We start from the raw sequence: 20,692 nt of genomic DNA on the forward strand, positions 1-20,692 counted from the left end.
AAAGAAGAAAAGGCTGTTATGAAGGGAGAGACCATCAATAGAGGCCAAAATCAGGAATTAAACATGTTTTTCTCAATGATGTTTATTTGGCCATATTAACATGGGAGTCTATGTGAGGGATCGCTTTTGGAGCCAGCCTCAAGTGGACATTTGAGGATCTGTGGTTTTTGGAATTTCTGTACTGCTCTGCTTCATGTTTCAGCCCCAGAGGTTGCCACATGTTTCATTGCATGGCCCAAAGTGACCATAAAAAGTTACTGTGAAAAGACTGTTTCTGGGATTTTTGTTTTTCCTTTACAAGTCTGATAAAACTGCCAAGATAAAAATACCGACTGGCAGCACAGATTTTTTTTTTATATTCATTTTAATAAGCACGACTGAGAGTTCAGTCTGGAGACAGTTGCTATTTATTTCTGGATTCATGTTTTGACTCTCAGATGGTTTAATGAAGAACAGATAGTTAAACTTTTTGGTTTTACTTTGTGGGGACTCCACTGTTGTTGTAATCTGATGAATGACTGTGCCCTTACTGTAGATGTAGGCCAGGAAACTGGAAAGTGTCTGTTTTTATACGCACGGGGTTACATCAGTGCAACAGCAAAACCAATACCAACTTTAAGTAAAAGCACCAGAAACAGTGAAACCTGGTCATGGAAATAATGGCTAAAAAAAGGAGATCTGGGGGAGAAGCGACAGTTTATTTTGCTCGGCGGCTCTGTGTGCAGTCTTGATCAACAGGTGTCAAATTATTACTGTGGTTCCCATGCTTCAGTCAGAGTGCAATTGCTGATTCGGTAGACAGCGTGGGCGCTTCAGAATAATATTGCTTCCCTTCTCTGTGAACTCCCGACGTGCTCTCTCTGTGTCCCCTCCCCTCAGACAATGACTCAATTGTGTTGCTTTCACACTTTGCGCCAGACAGCTCTGTCCATCTCTCACTAAAGGCATGAAACAATATTTTGAAAGCGACGCACTTCCCTTGTGTGCCTTCATTACTCTCACAAAAAGGCCGTCATATTTTTGTGTTAGCTGTTAGACCTGATAGTTAACAACAGTCTGTCTCTTAGTTGCCCAATCAGGCTGTTCCAATGAAAAGTGTGAGAAAGGGGTGTTCTACTTTGATGCTGCCAACTCAAATTAGCAGCATTAAACTTAAGCTAACATTTCCAAGTTTTCCGCCTCTAAGCAACACAAATGAATGCTACAAGTACAAGTTTTAGATTAGTTTTTTTTTTTAAATCTTTAACAAACATGCTGCATTTTCTGATATCGTTGTTATTTTTTTTTTCACAGAAATCCTAGCAGTCCACATTTTGTGGATGCTTGAATTCGTCTCGTGGGCTAATTCAGCTATGCATGCTTAGTCTTGGCTCTTGCAATTGTAACAGCTGGGGGCAGTCAGTAGGTATAAATCATGCAGTTGGTCAGCTCCCTGTGTATGTGTACTCCACCCCGCTGCCCATGCAGCCCTGATTCAATGAGAAGGGGAGAAAATGTGAGACTCGGGGTCACGGCTCAGCCCAGGATTGTGATTATTAAAAAAATCTGATTTGCTGTTGTTAAAATGTGAGTTCCTTTGTGAGAACAGCTCATGCAGAAAAGACTTAACATTTATGCAGAATTATCACACACTGGCTTTTTAAGCTTGCAGTGTTGAGAAAATAAAAGCAGCTGAATTAAGCTTATTTCACTTAAGAAGAAAAAAAAAAAAATCAAATATGACATTTCCTAAACGGTTGCTGCAAGTAATTCCTCACAGATGTGTACAGTGTTTGTGAGGAACTGAAGCATTGCAAATCAATCAGGCAGTCTTTTGATTCAAAGGGAGCCAAATTGTGTTAAGTTAATTAAGTCTGATAGATGTGTTTGCTTTCATAGCTGATTAAGGTGCTCAGCAGAGTCCCTAAGTTTATACTTCTTCAAAATACTTCCGAAATCTATCAAGGGCTCTGTTTTTTACACCCTTACCCTCTCATTAATTAAGTTGGTCCTGATCATTTTAGCTGGTGCTTGGAGTCGGGCCAAGAAAATATGGACAGTACAGGGCTACATGTCATAAACGCTTAAATCTTCATTCCTTTACCTCGAACGACGAGGCTGAAAGGTCAGGAATATTAATGCATGCTTGTAATGACAATAAACTATTAAAGACAGATCGCAGCGGGGGGGGTTGTCCCCCCACGAAATAAGTGACAACTTTACAGTTCTGATCTATAATTAACAATGGCCTCTTTTCAAATGTCAGCCAGAATATCTGAAGCCTTTCCAGGATTACATGATAAGTGTGTTACAGTTCAATTGTCCATCAAAAGAAATAATGAATAGGTCCAGTCCGCAGTGAGCTCATTTGGCACTTGAGTAATGAGGAGTGTTGATGAGGTATTCAGGCCTATTCTTTCCGAGCCAAATCTGGTGTTTGAGTCTCCACAGGGTTATCCTCAAAGCTTAACTGTTGGCCCTCGGTTTGAGAGTCAAACAAATCTTACCCAAACATTTCTCAGGCTTGATTGCTGTGATGACTGCTCCAGATGTGAGACTGTACTGTGCTGAGACATACGGAAAAGAGATTTATAGACATGTAAACACAGATCTGCCCCACTGAAGACACACACACACACACACACACACACACACACACACACACACACACACACACACACACACACACACACACACACACACACACACACACACACCATCACTGCCTTTCTTCACCACCAATTTTGTTATTTTTTTTTTTTTTGGTTTTGGACAGAGTATCCGGCTCCCCTGCCAGATTCTGTTATATCACCAAGAGCACGGATAAAATGTGTTTTCAGTTAATAACTCGACTCATCAGTTTTTTTCATAGTAACATCAAAGAGGTCACCGAAGAAGTCTCTTTTGTGTGTTTATTCTGTGGTAATGTTAATGTGAGGAAGAATCCAATGAAAATAGAAAGAAACAAGGTTCTCTGTTGGCTTTGGTCTACCATCTAAAGTAAAACTAGCTTTGTGCATATTAGCATAAAGTATGCGAAATATGTCTCCAGTCTTGAAGTGATTTATCACAGAAGTAGACCATTTCACTTCTTAAAGAAGACATATGTTATTTTCCAGCTCCTTATTTATAAAGATGAACCCTACCATAGGAGCTTTGCATGGGCCACAGTTGTGAATAATCATTTTTAGTTTATTCTGGGTCTTGGTGCAGCACCTCACTTAAACTGCTGTGTGAAACCAGCTGTTTTGGCTCTACTCCCTTTGAGGCCACCCTCCCTTTCAAGCTAACCTCATGCCTGGCTGCCACTTTTAAAGAGAGTTTAAACAGCAGGTAGTGTACACTCTTTTCATTTCTGAGGTTTTACATCAGGACCTATTACAAAAGGATTCGGTCATCGCCAGGTTCTAAAATGATTTAAATACAATCTCAGATGACCAACATGTGTCATCATTCATTTAACACTAATTAAGTCAAACACACCAAATGATTCAGTAGCTTGGAGAACAACCTTTAGCAGCGGTAACTTGAAGTCATTGTATTCTATGCATTTTTATCAGTCTCTAACATCAGTGTGCAGGAATTTTTGTCCACTCTTCTTCTGCAGGTAGTCATTTATGCGCAGCTCTCATAAGGTCCCATCACAACATTTCAGTCAGGTTGAGTGGATTTTGACTGGAATATTGTAGCACCTTGTAGCATCTTTTTTTTTTTTTTTCTCCAGCCGTTCTGTTGTAGACTTGCTGCTGTTTCTGGGATCATTGTTCTGTTGCATGACCCAGTTTAGCCAAGTTTTAACTGTTGGACTGATGGCCTCACCTTTGACTCTAGAATATTCTGGTATACAGAGGAGTTCACAGTTGACTCAATGGCTGCAAAGTGCTCGGGTCCTGTAGCTGCAAAACAAACCCAAATCATCACCCCTCCACCGTCGTGCTTGACAGCTGGCATTAAGCGTTTGTGCTGGTGTGCTGTGTTTGGTTTTCGCCACATGTGGCGCTGTGCATTATGGCAAAACCCTGTCCAAAGGACATTGTTCCAGAAGTCTTGTGGTTTTTTTCAGATGAAACTTTGCAAACCTAAGCCATGCTGTCAAACAAGCCATACTGGTTCAGTCTTTCCTAATTGTACAGCCAAGAACTTTAACATTTACCATCCTAACTGAAGCGTTTAGATGTAGAATCCGAGATATACCCTTTGTTCTTTTTTGCTATTTTTTTAGGCATTGCACGGTCGAGGTTGCATTTACCTAATTTCCTGACCGGTTAGGATGAAATGATGAAAGAGGGTGCCCTTTCATTTTTATATCACTGCTTTGAATTTTGTTAATTACATGCTTTGTCTCCCGTGCCTATCATTATTTATGAACAGTACTGATGTGTTGCCCCCAAATTAAAGAGAAAAACATTTGCTAACATAAAACATTCTTTTGTATTGTACTGTTGGAGTATTTTGGGGTCTATCTATATAGAGCAGCTGCTTACATTGAAACTGTGTTGGCTGATTCAAGCACAACTGGCTGTGACTAATTACTCATCAACTAAAAGGTAACTTGTAGTAGCTTTGGTATTTACCCTTCTGAATTTCTCCTGATAACAGATACTTTTAGAACTGCAGAAAGAGCCTGAAGTAGCTGTGCTGCCAGGATTCACTTGATGCCTGCATTAAAAGCAGCAATGCAAGAATGTAAATAATTTGATTAATCTGACTCATTCCTTATATAATCACGTTATGCTCATGTTGGCACAAACACAAACCAAGACAAAAGAAAGTGCATGTCACAAGATAACCTGTGAAAAAAAACTGGTAGTTTAACCCACTGAGTGCATTTGAGTTCATCTTCAGTGTCCTTAAAACAGTTTTTGGAGAGTTCTGTAAGTTTGTGATGAGGTCTATAAACGCCTAGAGTGTGCTTGGATTATGCAGCCCTCAGAGTGACTGATCGTGACCCAAAACTGGAAAACTAACATGTGTAAGAAACCTCTTGCACAATCGTACGTGTCCATTTTTCTTCCAGCGTTAAAGAATTACAGCATGACAGCACTGGACTGCAAGTACTAATCATTATCATTTCAAAATTACTTTGTAACAGCAATCTGGTCAAACAAAACAAGTTCATGCTAGGACTCACTGGCTGAAGAACAAAGTCCATAATGTTAGCGAAAGCAACAACAAATCCTCACGGGGCCTTTGCTTGAGTTGCACCCAAGCTTGGATAGGCCGTAAAAGTGCAATTTGAAAGACAGTAATGAAAACAATCTGATCATCTAAAATCTATGTAGCATCATGGCTTTTCAGCAGCTGTTGTGTCCAATACTGTGGAATATCGATGCAGCACAGACAAGCTCTGCTGTGTGGAGCTCAGCTCCACTGGACTGGAAAACAGTATTTCTGTAGAAGGGTGTCTCTGCCATTTGGCACAGGCTCCTCATTACCAGCAAAAATATAGTTAAGGATGAAAAGACCTGAACAAGGCCATCAGACTGAAGACCAGGTGTTTGCCTGATAGCACTGAGCAGCAAAGTACTGACTGTTTGCACTGTGTCAAACTGTTCATCCATTAAAACTAACTTTTCAATGGTAATTATGATGCTGAAATTGTTTTTATAGTTAAGATTTGTGTGGCACTATCACTGCTGAAACTTACCAACGATTCTCATGCGAGAGCTCTATGAACCCACTGACTGATTCTATTACCAAGACTGGAACATATCATTGGAATTAAAGGGACCAAATGATGAGAGTTCCTTCTTTTTAGCCAAAGTTATGAGAAAACACTGCATGCATTCCACTTCTATGCTGCGCAGCTACTACAATTTAGATTTTTTTTCTCCAGTATTTTTTATTATTATGTGTGTTGCCCAGGGGCAAGGTTTCAGAAGTTCAGAGTAGCTAGTACAACACAAACACAACGCTGTGTGAAGGCAGCTCACTCACAGTCATAAAGACATCCCAGTCTCAATAAGTTTGCATTACTGTCTACTCTGGCTTGCTGTGTTCACATATTTAACCAAACTAACAAAGACTAAAACTCTCTAAAAGGCATAATTAAATTCTGAGCAAGCTCCTTTTATCCTAAAGACCCTGGAGTAGCATGTTATCCCTCAGAGTACATTCTTAATTGTGGTTCCCAGTGTTTCTGGGATTATAATAAGCCTTCAGTTTCCAGGCTCCACTCCTGTGGAAGTAGCTCCAGGTTTGGGTGTGGAAAGCAGAATCCCTCTCTCCTTCTAAGATTAGGCTCTAAAATTTCCTTCTAGGGTTGGATCAGGTGACTCGGATCCATTATATGTGCTGCAATCGGCCCATTCTGCCTGCTCTTCCTCTCTTCTGTTCCTGAGTCTGTTCCATAAAAGTTTATCACCTTTTCCCCCGCGACCTGCCTGCACGTTCACGTGTCCTGAATTCGGGTCCTCTCTTAAACCGAAACCCTCGACACAGCATGCACTTTATTTAATGTAAGAAATACATAAATGATTTATGATTCGATACATACAGGAGCAGAAAAATATCCAGACATGAATGTAAAAACGTGGAATCCCTGCACCCAATATCTTCAGAGTGCCTGGTGATTTATTCCAAAGAGGCTGAACATGCATTCCACATCTGCAAGCTGCTCTCAAGACAAATAATCAAAATCATATGATGGACAAGACCAAGAAATCAAAAAAGGAATGAACAACGAAAACAAATGACTACTACTCTAGGCCTGTAGTAACGTCACACACAGTACAGCAACATATAAACCTAAATGGTAAATGGACTAGTTCTTATATAGTGCTTTTCTACTCTGAGCACTCAAAGCACTTATACATGTTTACATTTACCCCATTCACACCCATTCATACAAGCACTTCCATGATTAACTAAGCTAAGTGCTTTTATTATCTAACATTCACACACATTCACACTCCAACACTTGCGTCGGAGAGCAACTTGGGGTTAAGTATCTTGCCCAAGGATACATTGGCATGCAGCCTGGAGTAGCCAGGAATCGAACTGCCGACCAGTAGGTGACCTGCTCTACAGTCACCCCCAACATCATTCTGAGCTGCCGAGGTCTGCTCAAAGGTACAAAAAGCTAACAAACAACCACATAACCATTTTCTCATCTCATATAAAGGATGAATAAGAGGGTAATGCACAATATCCATGGAGAATACCTGATCTGGAACCACTAGAGGGTGTACAACACTTTCAAAAACATGCAGCTGGTAAAGCAACCAGTCAACTGCTTTGAGTTTCTAAAAAAATGCAGTAAATTTAGTCCAAACTGGAAAATAATAGTACAAATCTAAACATATCAAGAGGATGCTGCTTCAAAATATGAATAAGGAGCACATATTTTTAGTTACAGCAGGGCATAATGTGAATTTTGTCGCACTGTTAATCTACCCCGATGGTCTTGTGTTCCTTTAATAGAACTTGGTATTTGCACTGAAAAATACAAACGTGCACAAACGCTTTAAACTGGTGCTCCCTGCCAAAAAAAAAAAAAAAAAACCCTCTCAACTTTCTGTTCTTGCAACTGAATTCGACCAGAAAAAGCTTAATGAATACAACTGCATTCACGCCGGATAGATTCCGGTCACAGCGGTGGCGGCACAGCTGCTCAGAACCGTCAGAGTTACAGGGAACAGACAGCAGCACGCTTTCAGCAGTTGCCATTTAGTTACAGTTAGACACCCTCGCATCTGCTTGGGCTTTGTGTACTTCAACTCCAGAGTTAATGCCTAAAGATAATATCACGCCATTTATTTAATTATTCTAATTGTGAGATTTACTTTTTTTTTTTTTTTTTTTGCCCCCAACAGTTCTGCTCACCCCAACACAAAGGAAGATTTCAAGCCAAAGGGAAATCTGCTCAGTTAATTATTTGAATGTGAATTTTAAACAGATGGAGATTCAGCTCAGATTTGGTCGGTGTCTCTGTCAGACTTAATGCTGGCTTCTTGCTCCATTGTTTTTGCGTGGACCATCTTATATGTTTTTTTCACGTCTCTCATCAGTGAAAGAGCTTCCTTATAGTCTTCCTTATTACCGCCTGTGCTGTGCAGGACACTGCCTGGACAGAAAACAGAGTGTTACTTAAAGAAAGATGAGTTGACAGGTGAGATAAGTTGGCAATTACTGTGTATAAATACAACATGTGCATACCTAAAGCGACTACTTTTATTGCTTTACTCTCTCTGATTTCTTTCATCATGTCGTCTACCCTTTCATTTGGCTGCTTCATGGGTTTCAAAAGTGGCAGCTCCTTAATCTGTGTGCAGAGTTAATAAAATCATTGTTAATATTGCTTTACTGCAATCACGTGCCTGCAAATGAGCTTTGTGCGCTTAAACATCAAACCCTTTTCTCTCGTTCCCTGTACGGTGTCTGGATGCTGTCAAGCTTTGGTTTCGGGTCTCTGTAAACATTAAGATTTTTCAGCGTGCGCTCCAGCATCCGAACAGCTGTTTGAATTCCCGCTGAAAGACAGAAAGAAAGCATCAGTATTCTCCGTGGGCTCACTGTATAGCCAAACTTTACTGGCTTTGAGACAACTGAGAAAAAAAAACTAAATGGCTGCAGATGAAACTACATTCCTGCTTCCTCACCATTGGGCTTGAGCACATGAGGATTTGGTTCTGCATCCATCAAGCGATCACACTGCTCAGGATTAGCATTGTTTCTCTCCTTGTTCTCAGCAGTTTCTTTGTGTTCAGAAAGAAGACGGAATTCAAACTCGGGTCCATCTGCTGCCTGAGGAAGAAATAACAGTGACTACATGAAACGCCACAACATAAAATAACATTCAGTAAAGAGGGACTTGGAAAACTACACAGGAACACACCTGAGTAAGAAAGAAGGGCTTCCTATTTTTATGGAAAGCATTGCTTCTGCTTTTCTTGCCTTCATTTCTGCCAGCCTGGGTCTGTGCATTCATCAGTACCAGCTTCCTTGATGCCTTTGGGATGTTTTCCTCCACCTGCAATACAAAAACATAAAATAAATAAATCACTCACTGAAATGGATCGTTGCAGTAGTTAACACAAGCACAGAGTCAATCCCTTCCTGACCAGCCACCAATAAATTTTGTGCAAGCACAATTATATTTCATTATGAAACAAATGATCTAACCTAAGTGTCCTGCCTGGACAGTGATACGGCAAAATCTAGAGACAAAAAAAAGTCCAACCTTCCATTTCAGTTCAGCAGACACTTTCAGTGGGCGCTTCACATCCGCATGTGTTTTCTTCTGCTTTATTGTTATTCCAAGTCTCTCCTGGAGGTAGGCCAGTAAGGGAGGGTCTCCTGTATTTAAACAAAGACATGAGGTGATTTCCAAAAGTCTGAAAACCTCTTTTAAAACGATCCTTTATAGAGGAACATTACCTCTTCTCTGTGTGGTTATAGGGTTGAACTGAATATCAATTTCACGAAGCACTGGGAAAAGAGTGGCAGCCAACAGTGCTTCTTCCTTGGCGATCTGAGGAGAAACCACTGATGAGACACGGTGTCTCATTTTCCAGAAATAGTGGATTTATTTATAAAAAACAGCTGCACACCTTGTTGTCAGCTAGATTGAGGTACTGGAGCTCTGGCAGAGGTAAACTGGATTCGTTGCAGTTCTGCTCCCAGTTGTCTCTGTGAAAGATCTAGAGCGGCCACGAGACACACATGATTAATGCAGACATTAAAAATGTGAGAGAGTAATATCAAAACACAGTGATGAAACATCTCAAACAAACTTGGATGAATTACCTCTGAGATCAGATATCGATCGGTTGGCTCTGACTGAGTGTGCGCTGGATTGGGGGAGATAAAAATGATTGAAATATACATATTTTTAAAGGACTGTTGAACAAATTCTGGCACACAGCTAAATCACATCAAGATGATGTGGAGTATTTACCCTCTCCTGCCTCTTCTTCAGCCTGCTCTTTAGTAGGAATCTGCCCAGATTTTGAATAACCCACCAGTTGCATAAATGGTATTTCAGAAATGCGGTTTGCCTGCAGGCTTAAATGCTTTAGCCTGTAATTGACAATTAAAAAATGCTTAATGAATGTTTCCACTAATTTGCTATGCATTGTGATGTGGTCGATGTTAAGAAAGACGCTGCTTTATAGGGAAAACTTACAAACCTCTTAAGGTTTCTAAGGCTGTTGAAGACTCCTGAAGACAGTTTGTTATCATCAAGCATCAGGACTTCCAGAGCTCGGAAGTATGTTTGTTCCTCTTTAGCCGGCCTGTACGTGGAGGAAGAAATACTAAATGTACGCAATGATACAGTTAAAATTGTAAAGTTAGAGTAAAATAAGATGAACTGACTGTGTTCACAACAATCTTCACTGGGCTGCTCTAAAGTATATACTATGATGAATGTTGTTACAGCTACACTCACTTTGTCAGGTACACCCAAACAGCTGCTCATTAACACAAATCAGCCAATCACATGGCAACAACTCAGTGCATTTAGGCATGTAGACATGGTCAAGATGACCTGGTAAATTTCAAACTGATCAGAACGGGGAAGAAAGGCGATTTAAGTGACTCTGAATGTGGCATTGTTTTTCAGAAACTGCTGATCTGTTGGGATTTTCCAACACAACCATCTCTAGGGTTTACAGAGACTGATTGGAAGAAGAGAAACTACCCAGTGAGCGGCAGTTCTCTGAGCGAAAATATCTTGTTGATGTCAGAGGTCAAAGGAGAATAGCCAGAAGAGCATCTCTGAATGAACAACATGTCAAACCCTGAAGCAGATGGGCTGCAGCAGCAGCAGAAGACCATGCCGGGTGCCACTCCTGTCAGCAAAGAACAGGAAACTGAAGCTACAATTCACACAGGCTCACCAGCAATAGACAACAGAAGGCTGGAAAAAACCTCGCCTGGTCTGATGAGTTAATTTTTGCTGTGACATTCAGAATTCACTGTAAACAACATGAATGCATGGATCCATCCTTCCCTGTATCAGTGGTTCAGGCTGCTGCTGGTGGTGTAATCCAATCCAGTAGAGCAATTTAACTTTGGGATGTGGAGAAGTGGGAGATTCACATCATGGATGTGCAGCTGACAAATCTGCAGCAGCTCTGTGATGCTATCATGTCAATATGAACCAAAATCTGTGAGGAATGTTTCCAGCACCTTGTTGAATCTGTTCCACGAAAAAAATGAAGTCAGTTCTTAAGGCAAAAGGGAGGTCCAAACCGGTACTAGCAGGGTGTACCTAATACAGTGGTCTGTGAGTGTACTTCTGCAGGATCAGAAGTCTGAAGCATTTGTGCACCCCCTCTTGGTCAGTTTGAAAAGTGAGTATGTGAAACTCTGAAGAATGAACTCTTCAGACAAGCTGATGTATCATGAAATCATAATCAGTGCACTGAATAATAATTAATATGTAAGGGAGGGTATATATAAATTCAGCCAGTTTCATTATTCATATTGAATGTTTGATTTAAACAGTCAATATGAATAATCGTGAAACTTCGATGTTTGATTCATATTGAATACATTTTTTTATACCAAAAAATAATTATTTTTTTGTCATTTAATATAAAGTAAAGCAGGGCTGAGCTGTGTTTGTGTGTGTGTGTGTGTGTGTGTGTGTGTGTGTGTGTGTGTGTGTGTGTGTGTGTGTGTGTGTGTGTGTGTGTGTGTGAGGTGGGGACAGAAGAGAAAGACTACACTGACTAATTCTGTTTTTTCACAGTACTAATGTGGAGTGGAGTCATTTGAAGACTTTCAGCATAAACATACATCAAAGCAGGCAGAAAAAAAAAGACCCAGACTATCACAAAAAAATGAATCATCTGAGCTGATGGACAGCTAAAGTCGTTTAATCGTGTGTGAAGCATGGTATAAATAGATCGCTATAAAAATCCCAAATCAAACTCTGCACAGTCACTCCTAGACTGCTATTTCAGGCACTTACTGCTGAGCGGGGTCTTGGTTTGAGGAGCCCAGATTAGGAGGGAGACGCTGAAGCTGATTTGCAGTTAGATGAAGGATTTTAAGACGAGGGAGCCGACCAAGAGAAACAATAGCATCAGGTGATAAACGGTTGTAGGACAAATCCAAAACCTGCGAGGATTAAAATGCATCATTCAGGTGAACATAACCACATCCAAAATACAAAATGAGAAGAGGAAGAATGGCGCAGGTTTACACTTTCTGAAGATTAACTCTGGCTCTGAATGTCACCGTTTGCTCGTCAGCGTGGTTCACAGTCAACAAGTACTGCTGAGTCATCTTACCTCGAGGTGAGGGAAGTCAGCAGCATCAAATGTCATGTTGCAAACTCCATTTAAAGACAGATTGAGTTCTCTTAGAGACACAAAACTACTGAACGAGCCTGCAGGAAAAAAAAGCAATGGAGCATTTCTGATTCGACTTCATGGAAGGGGCACGCAGTGATGCTAAAATGGACTGTGCGGGATAACATATACTAGTATATTCACCCAGAGAGAGGGAGTTAATAGATGCATCGATGAAAGCCACATTATCAAACACCTCCAGGTCTTCTGGCTTGACCTGTGACCCACAGTACAAAGGAAATAATGAATGAGTGAATGATTTGAACCAACAGGCTGATAGCTTTAAATAAAAATGGGAAAGGTGGTGGGGGTGGGGGTGGGTGGCTCTTACAGAATTCAGTTTCTGCTCGCTGATCTCAAGAGAACAGAGCTCAGAGGGTTTGGCAACATGATGCAGCTGGAGCTGAAAAATAAAAATAAATGATCACTGTTTGACTGTTTTTCTAACTTTTGTCAAATAAACGTTCAGATTCAGGTTCTTACCAGGAAAGCTCTGTCTAATGTGACAGGGTGAGAAGTCTTAGCTAACTCGCTCTCACGTTTTTTATAAGTTTCTTTAATTCTCCTGCGTAGATTCCTGTATTTCTGCTCCTCTGCCTCCCTGTAAGCCACAAGCCAGTGAGCAGCACCTATAAAAGCCAAGAATTAATAAAATTAAATCAGTGAAATGAATAAAATATTTATAACATTTATAGAACAGGCAAAATCTGCAACTCATCCTAACTGCCAATAATTTTCTCCTGATCAACTGTGCAGCTCTACCATCTATAGTGCAAAAACAGTGTATTTTTCTATAAACTATCAGCAACAAGTGCAAATTATCTATACAATCAAATATATCCAACTACTGAATTTGCCCACACACTCACTCAGCAGTTCAACTGCTCGTTAAAGCAAATATCTAAACCAGCAACCCAGTATACTTAGGCACATAGGCACAGGCATGATGACCTGCTGAAGTTCAAACCGAGCATCAGAATGGGGAAGAAAGGTGATTTAAGTGATTTAAGTGACTTTAAATGTGGCGTGGTGGTTGATCTGAGTATTTCAAGAGCTGCTGATCTGCTGGGAGCTGATAGGAAGGCAACAGTAACTCAAATAAGCACTCATTACAACCGAGGTATGCAGAAGAGCACCTCTGAGTGTACAACATGTTGAACCTTGAAGCCAATATAGACTACAGCAGCAGACCCGTCAGCATTGCCTGGTCTGATTATTCTCAACCTTTGCTGGAACATGGTAGGTTCAGCATTCAGTGTAAACAAGATTCAAGCGTGGATCCAGCCTGCCTTATTTCACTGTTTCAGGCTTCTAGTGGTGGTCTAATGGTGTGGGAGATATTTTCTTGGCACACTTTGGGCCTGTTAGTACCAACTGAGCATTGTTTCAGTGCCACAGACTACCTGAGTATTGTTGCTGACCACGTCCACCCCCCTTATGACCACAGTGTACCCAGCTCAAATCATCTCTGACTGCTTTCTTGAACATGACAATGAGTTCATTGAACTCAAATGGCCTCCACAGTCACCAGATCTCAATCCAGTAGATCACCTTTGAGGAGGAACAGGAGATTCACATCATGGACAAATCTGCAGCAGCTGTTTGATGCTGTCATGCCAACATGGACCAAAGACTCTGAGGAAAGTTTCCAGCACCTTATTCAATCGATGCCAAGAAGGATTCAAGCAATTCTGAAGGCAAAAGGAGGGTCCAGCCTGGTAGTAGCAAGATATAACTAATTAAGTGGCTGGTGAGCATATATACAACTGATAAATGTGCCTCGAACACATGTTCAAAATGTAACATTTACTGAAATATGATTTTTTTTCTTCTAGGAGTGCATACCATGAATCACAGATGTTCACAGTGCAGATGCTCCCCAGGGTGACTGTATGCGGAGGGATTTCAATTTTTTTGCCAGCCTTTGCTTCATCTAATCCCTCCATTCATGCACCTGAATGTTACTGCACATACCAAGCAAACATGTCACTTAGGCTATGACCCAGATTCCATCCATAAAAGTGTCCTTTAGCACTGCGTGAACTTTTCCTCCCTTTTATAAACTAATATTGACTTTGTGTTGTACAGTAAGTTGTAGTAGCTCCCATCATTTACAACATTAGAATAACCAGCTAACGCAGCTTTGGTGAGGTTCGTGTTTCATTATCAATATTTATTATATTGATATAAGCTAGTTATCACTTTTTCTTTAAAAAAAATTACTTAATGTATTTATTTCAACGTTACCTTCTCTCCTTCTGTGGGGTAATGTCCCGGCGGGGAAACATTTTATAGAGCAACTCCGTCCTGCGTCAGCTGTACAGGATGCCGAAGCCATCCTGTTCGCAGCCTAAAATCCATTCATCGCCATGTTTCATGCAAGTTGTTAAAAAACGGCTGTAATGTTTTTGAACCTGAGCTACAGTGTAGTTCTCTGTATCCTAGCAACAGCACGTAAGATGAGAGCTGATCCTCCCGTCCAGCAGGGGCAGTAACGGCGTTTCTTTTGACGAGAAAGGCGGAAGAGACCGGTGAGATTAGTTGGTCAAAGATGAATTAAAATGGAAAGATAATACTCTGCCGAACCAACCTGAGGCGTTCAAAGGCATTAACCAGGCAAGTTTACAACCAGGCTATTTTTTCCTCTGTATCTTATTTGGCAAATAATTACTCTCGGTAGATGTTAAGTGTGACCCGTGTTCGTTCAAGCCGGCTGGTCAGCTGGCTTTCCTGCAAAGAGACGCCGTATTGGAGCGGCTTAGCTAGTAACAGCATTAGCTGATATGTAGTTATTCTATTAGCACTATTAAGAAAAAATAATCAAATACAAGTGGGGGATATTCGGCGGGCAAAGTCGACGTTTAGTTTAGCTACGAAGCGAACGCGGAAGGGAGCGCGGAGGTCTCTCTCGCTCTCAGCTGCGGCTTCGTTTCTGATGAACCGACAGCGTCGGTGTCGTGAACATCAGAGGTCTCCGGTTTCGCGTGCAATTATAGACGGTATAATGTCGTTCAGGCAAAGATCACGAGTGGCACATGTGAAGAGCGACCAGTGAAGGTAAGGGCTTTGCTGTGCATGCACGGTGTACGCTGTTTGTGGCAATGCAGCCATCTGTGTTTATGAGGAGCTTGCTGGAGTGTGAACTCTTCTCTGAGTCTGTGCTTTGAAGGTTGTTATAACAAGACTATAAAACAAGCTAAGGTTTGTCATGCATTTTGGGACATTTTATTGCTCACAGGAGCTCTGATCCACCATGGGAAACACGGCGTCGAAGAGTGACAGCGGAGAAGAACCTCCTAAAACAACTTTGTTTGAAAGGGAGCCAAGTGGGATAACATACAGAATCCCTGCTCTCATCTATCTGAGGCACTGTCACACCTTCCTCGCCTTTGCAGAGAAAAGATCCTCACCCTGTGACAATGACGCCAAAATCCTTGTTATGAGAAAAGGCACCTTGAAAGAGGATGGATCTGTTCAGGTTATCATTCCCACACAATCACCAATAGTTAAGCCTCTGATTTCACAAATACACTTGACATTGTTTGTTGTCACCTTTTAAAATGTTGTCTTTTGTCGTATTTTTTATTTTTTTTTCCAGTGGTCGTCCAGTCAGGAGCTGTCCTCAGCATCCCTACCAAACCACCGCACTATGAACCCTTGCCCAGTGTATGAAAAAAACAGCAAAACGCTCTTTCTGTTTTTCATCTGTGTGTGGGGCGCCACCACAGAGATGAAGCAGATCCTCACAGGTAAGAACAAGACCCGGCTTTGCTATGTCAGCAGCTGTGACGATGGGCAAACTTGGAGTCAAGTGACAGACTTAACCGAGAGCGTGATTGGCGAAACCATCCACAGGTGGGCCACATTCGCTGTGGGCCCTGGCCACGGTGTTCAGCTCGAGAACGGCCGATTGGTCATTCCTGCGTATGCCTACTACATTCCTTACAGATGCTGTTCCTTGCCCCTTCCTTGCACAGTCTACCCACGTGCACTGTCAGTATATAGTGAGGACTTTGGACAGACGTGGCATATAGGTAAGATGCTCCGGAAGAAGTCGTGTGAATGTGAAATGGCAGAGATCATAGACCACGAGGGCAGGAGCCACCTCTACTGCAATGCTCGTAATGCTGGGGGCCACAGGTGCGAGGCTCTTAGTGAAAACAGCGGCGTCTACTTTGACAAACCCCACATGGCTACGGAGCTTGTCGAACCGCGTTCTGGCTGTCAGGGAAGCATCATCGGCTTTCCCGCTCCGGAATTTGTTCCAAACGATGATGCGGAAAGCAAAGCCTGCGGCACGTCACTCCTGTCGCCAGACACGCAAACCTGGCTCCTCTTCATGCACCCAACGAGCAAGTCCAGCAGAAGGGACATGGGTGTGTATTTGAACCGATCCCCCCTGCACTCATCCGGATGGGACAGGCCCAGGATCATCCACAGGGGGCCCAGCGGTTACTCAGACCTGGCTTACAACGGGGACAAGGATCAGTTTTCGTGCCTGATGGAGTGCGGGAGGGAGAGTGAACTTGAGCAGATTGCTTTCATGTCGTTCTCTCTTAATGATGTCATGCAGACGGGCGGCAAGAAAGAAAAGCGTTGAATGGTTGAATGATGGTGGGTTTTATTTCTGTATTAACAAACGAAGCTCTCTGACATTCTCCCGCAGCCTAACAAAAAAAAAAAAAAGAAAAAGAAAGAGAAATCGAAGCAAAAGCCACTAAATATGCTGTGCAGTAACATCCATCTGTGTTTACTATTGTTCTATGTTCTGGAGATGATAATGCATGCATGAGTCGTGTGTTTTGCTGTCTCCTTGTTTACATAAAAAAGTTATTATCAGATTAATATTATTAATATGCAACAAGCTGTGTAAGGACGGACGCTGTTGTGAAGGGGCTAGGTGGTTCGTTTTAAGCATGCTGTGCTGGACTGTCATTTGGAAAAAACAGGCTTTGTGTGTAGCATGTTTAATAAGCACTTCACGCCCGTTTGCATCTTTTTAAACTGTCAGTGTTTTCTGAGCAGCGTGAGACAATTTGCCTACCTCTTTTTAATTTTCATATGAAGATCATAACAGGCCTTGGAAAGAGTTTCCTCCGTGCTCGGTCTCTCCTTTTACACGTCCTGTGCTCTGATTCACATATGCCTTCTACTCCACTGTTTAAACGTGGGCTGTGACACAGCCTGTCAGCGCTTTTCTGCAGGGCCACAGTGGGTGCCATAAAAGGTGGCGATAAAACTGGAGAGAAAAAAAGTACATCCAGCTGAACTATATCTGAAGTTTTTTTTTTTGTTTTTTTTTTAAACAGCTGATAGATTAATGCTACTTTTTACTGCACACATATTTTATTACATTAATTCTCAAAAGCAATTTTGCACTCAGTTATTATTTATTTCCAGCACATTTAGCATGACTTCTTTTCCCAGCATAAAGCACGTCATAATGACCAGATATGACTGGCTTGCTGTTAGTTGTCTAACGATGGCATGTAACAGCAGATGAAGACACGCTATTTATAAAGCCAATAGGAATTTGCACATGCAGAATATCGTACTGTGTGACATTAATGTCCCTCTTTGCCTGTTGTTGTGCGGCAAAAAAAAAAAAAAAAGCCTTGAGGTGGTACGACACTAGTTTAGTTGTGTTTCTCTTGTGGAAAGTGTCAAAAACCTGCATGAAACATGTATTTTAGTACAAAATAAAAGTAACCTGTGATCAACTGGTTTGTCTTTTCTTGTGACAATGTAACGGGATTGAAGTGCTTGTAACAAATGACTTATAAAGACAGGGGTAAACAAAAACCTGACTGTCAAAGAATGGGTAAGGGATAAAAGAATTGGATGTGTGTGTTTCTTTTTTTAAAGCGGTTATGAAAAACACTTCAGATGCAGGGAGTATTTCATTCCCATGGCAGCCAGCAGAGGCTGAAGGGTTGCAGCGCGCTGAAATGATGTCGAGGACTTCTGTTGTGAAGCGGCCTGTGGGGAGTGATGTGATTCAGCAGATGTGCAAACACGGGGATGAATTAAGGACAAGGAGGATCTCATTTTAACCCTCCCCTCCCCCCAACATTTCCCTAGTAATACATTTCTACTCATATGGGAGTTTCAGATATATATATGTAAAAAAAAAAAAAAAAACCATGAAGACTAGCATGACCTTAAGGCCATCTGTGAGTGTCTAAAATGAAAATGCAGCAATAAAAAGGAGGGTCACTATAGATTAATCCAATTCATCCATGGGAACAAGTGAGGTCAAATGAAAGAAGTCAGATTTAACTGGCTCGGCAGCTGCACGGTGGGGACAGAGCACATTAAAAGAATGATGCTGTATGTGTGTCCTTCAAGCAAATAATCTTCTCGGACTCTTTGAAGAGGAGGTTATTCTACTGGAATAAGTGCATGTGAAATGGGCAGTGATGCCGTCCTGTCCTTGACTTGGCAACAGTACGCCTTTCAAGGCCACTACAGTAACAGAACATTTTCTAAGAGAAGCCCGTAGGATAGGATAGCAGTGAGGACCTGAATCAACATTATTTTAATCTGTCTCCCTATTTCTGACTCCCGTGTAGTTTCTGTTTAAAACAAATCTTTAAAAACTGGTCCTAAATCCATCTATCTATCTATCTATCCATCCATCTATCCATCCGTCTATCCATCTATCCATCTATCTATCTATCTATCTATCTATCTATCTATCTATCTATCTATCTATCTATCTATCTATCCATCCATCTATCCATCCGTCTATCCATCTATCCATCTATCTATTAAAGGCTTTCATTTCTTAGAAACTGCAGGGCACTGTACCATTATCAACTGCATCTACTTCAAACAGTGTCCCTCTTTTGGACTATTTTGCGCCGCTGATTGTTGCACATTTTAGTGCTGTAGTGAGTACCAGGACAGACTTATGAATAACTACAGTAGCCATCCTTGTTGTAACAAAGACAGTGTTCTTAGTATTTCAGTACAGTTTATTTCAACGGAGGTCTGTAACACAGAGCAATAACCTTCATGAGGATTTGGCTGCTGAGGCAACCCTTATTAGAACATCACCAGCACTTTTAGTCCACAGGAAACTGAACCGTGTTGATCCTCAGCATCCTGATGGAGGCCGAAGGATTTCAGGTTCTTTATTGACACAAATGTAGTCAGTGCACAAGCGCTCAGCTCATGCTGACATGAATTGCTTTGCTCCACTGCATTATTACAGTTGTATTAAGATTTTAGTCAACACAGCAGCAACTACAGGTTACCTGGGATTTCAGTAACCGGGTCTGACCTCTAATATAATGAGCTCACTGATAGGACAAAAACATCTAGGTAAGGCGTGAAATGTGCTTTATTAGATGTGGGGGCTTGTAGATCTCCAATGTCCTTATCAGCTGACTGGCTGCTTCCTTGCTCTCTGTTTTTTTTTTCTTCTTCTTTATAACCTTGTTCAATTTGTTTCTTCACACAAAGAATGAATCATGTAGCAAAAACCTGTTTTTCTCCTTCTGTGTTGGCGGTGAGGCGGTCAATATTTTCCAGCACATATGTTTCATCTGTCGCTCTGAGGACACCTGGGGAATCCAGTAGGAGAAAGCCTACCGGTGTTGGCGTCACAGATGTTTTCTGCTCGCTGCAGACACGTGTGGCGTCCCAGCGGGCCCGGCACAGAGTGCCGGACACACTGCTGTCATATTGTTCTCGAACCATCCGTTTGAATGAGCCTGGGGCTCACGGGTGAAGAGCTGCCACATATTTAGGAGGATGTGAGAATGACAGGAGTCTACTTAGGATGTGGTCAGATTCTTTTTTTTTTTTTTAAGCAGTGAAATAAATGCATGGCCCCTTAACTCATACCTGTCTTGAACTTGGAAGCTTTTAAATCCACTTGTGATTTAGTACTAACAGATTACCCAAATTTAGTTGTACTATATCATGACGAGGTGCAAATCTGACTCCTTTTGATGTGCAGCTGAATATTAATGTGGCTCATACTGTAAATCTGCACTTGCACACTGATTAATTGGATCTGCACCTTTGTTACAAATATAGTTTGTTATTGTAGAGCTGTCTGTCACAAACGTCACCATTAACAGTGTACAAGAAAAGTAAAAGTTTGATCAACTAATTACATTTCTGCACCAGAACGAGAAGTGCCGAGGAAACGAATGAGCTGATTAGTGCAAATCCACATAAGCACAAACAGTACTTAATGCCAGATTTCACAGAGAGCTCAGTTTTTTCCCCCCTCTGAAAAAGAACAAGCTGAATGAAAACATAAATAATCAAAGTTTTTTATGCGCGCTTTAGCGAAGAAATTTAGAATTTCTCCAAAGCAGCACATCTCTTTGAGCTCTTTCACACAAAATTCCTATTTCTGTGGTCAGCACCTGTCGCCCCCTTTGTCAACTCACTCT

At 41.5% G+C, this 20,692-nt stretch overlaps 2 protein-coding genes across 4 annotated transcripts; one reads left to right on the forward strand and one right to left on the reverse strand.

Moving 5' to 3' along the window:
* Positions 1-6,948: 6,948 nt before the first annotated feature.
* xrra1 (X-ray radiation resistance associated 1) lies at positions 6,949-14,745 on the reverse strand. 2 transcript variants are annotated; one of them, XM_030747284.1, is made up of 17 exons: positions 14,529-14,745; positions 12,765-12,910; positions 12,613-12,684; positions 12,426-12,498; positions 12,222-12,319; positions 11,900-12,048; positions 10,110-10,214; positions 9,878-9,999; positions 9,727-9,770; positions 9,531-9,620; positions 9,358-9,451; positions 9,161-9,276; positions 8,816-8,950; positions 8,580-8,724; positions 8,332-8,450; positions 8,137-8,242; positions 6,949-8,044 (listed from the first exon to the last, which is right to left on the reverse strand). In XM_030747284.1, exons 1-17 carry the CDS (start codon positions 14,617-14,619, stop codon positions 7,890-7,892), a joined length of 1,860 nt encoding a protein of 619 aa, XP_030603144.1. In that variant the 5' UTR covers positions 14,620-14,745; the 3' UTR covers positions 6,949-7,889. The 2 variants fall into 2 exon arrangements, with proteins under 2 accessions (XP_030603144.1, XP_030603145.1); XM_030747285.1 differs by having other exon boundaries at positions 7,845-8,040; positions 14,529-14,744.
* On the forward strand, positions 14,735-17,986 carry neu3.1 (sialidase 3 (membrane sialidase), tandem duplicate 1). 2 transcript variants are annotated; one of them, XM_030747288.1, is made up of 3 exons: positions 14,735-14,897; positions 15,520-15,759; positions 15,880-17,986. In XM_030747288.1, exons 2-3 carry the CDS (start codon positions 15,535-15,537, stop codon positions 16,879-16,881), a joined length of 1,227 nt encoding a protein of 408 aa, XP_030603148.1. In that variant the 5' UTR covers positions 14,735-14,897; positions 15,520-15,534; the 3' UTR covers positions 16,882-17,986. The 2 variants fall into 2 exon arrangements, with proteins under 2 accessions (XP_030603148.1, XP_030603147.1); XM_030747287.1 differs by lacking the exon at positions 14,735-14,897 and adding an exon at positions 14,950-15,338.
* Positions 17,987-20,692: the final 2,706 nt, after the last annotated feature.

Source organism: Archocentrus centrarchus, chromosome 14, assembly GCF_007364275.1.
Source record: "Archocentrus centrarchus isolate MPI-CPG fArcCen1 chromosome 14, fArcCen1, whole genome shotgun sequence".
Lineage (NCBI taxonomy): Eukaryota > Metazoa > Chordata > Actinopteri > Cichliformes > Cichlidae > Archocentrus > Archocentrus centrarchus.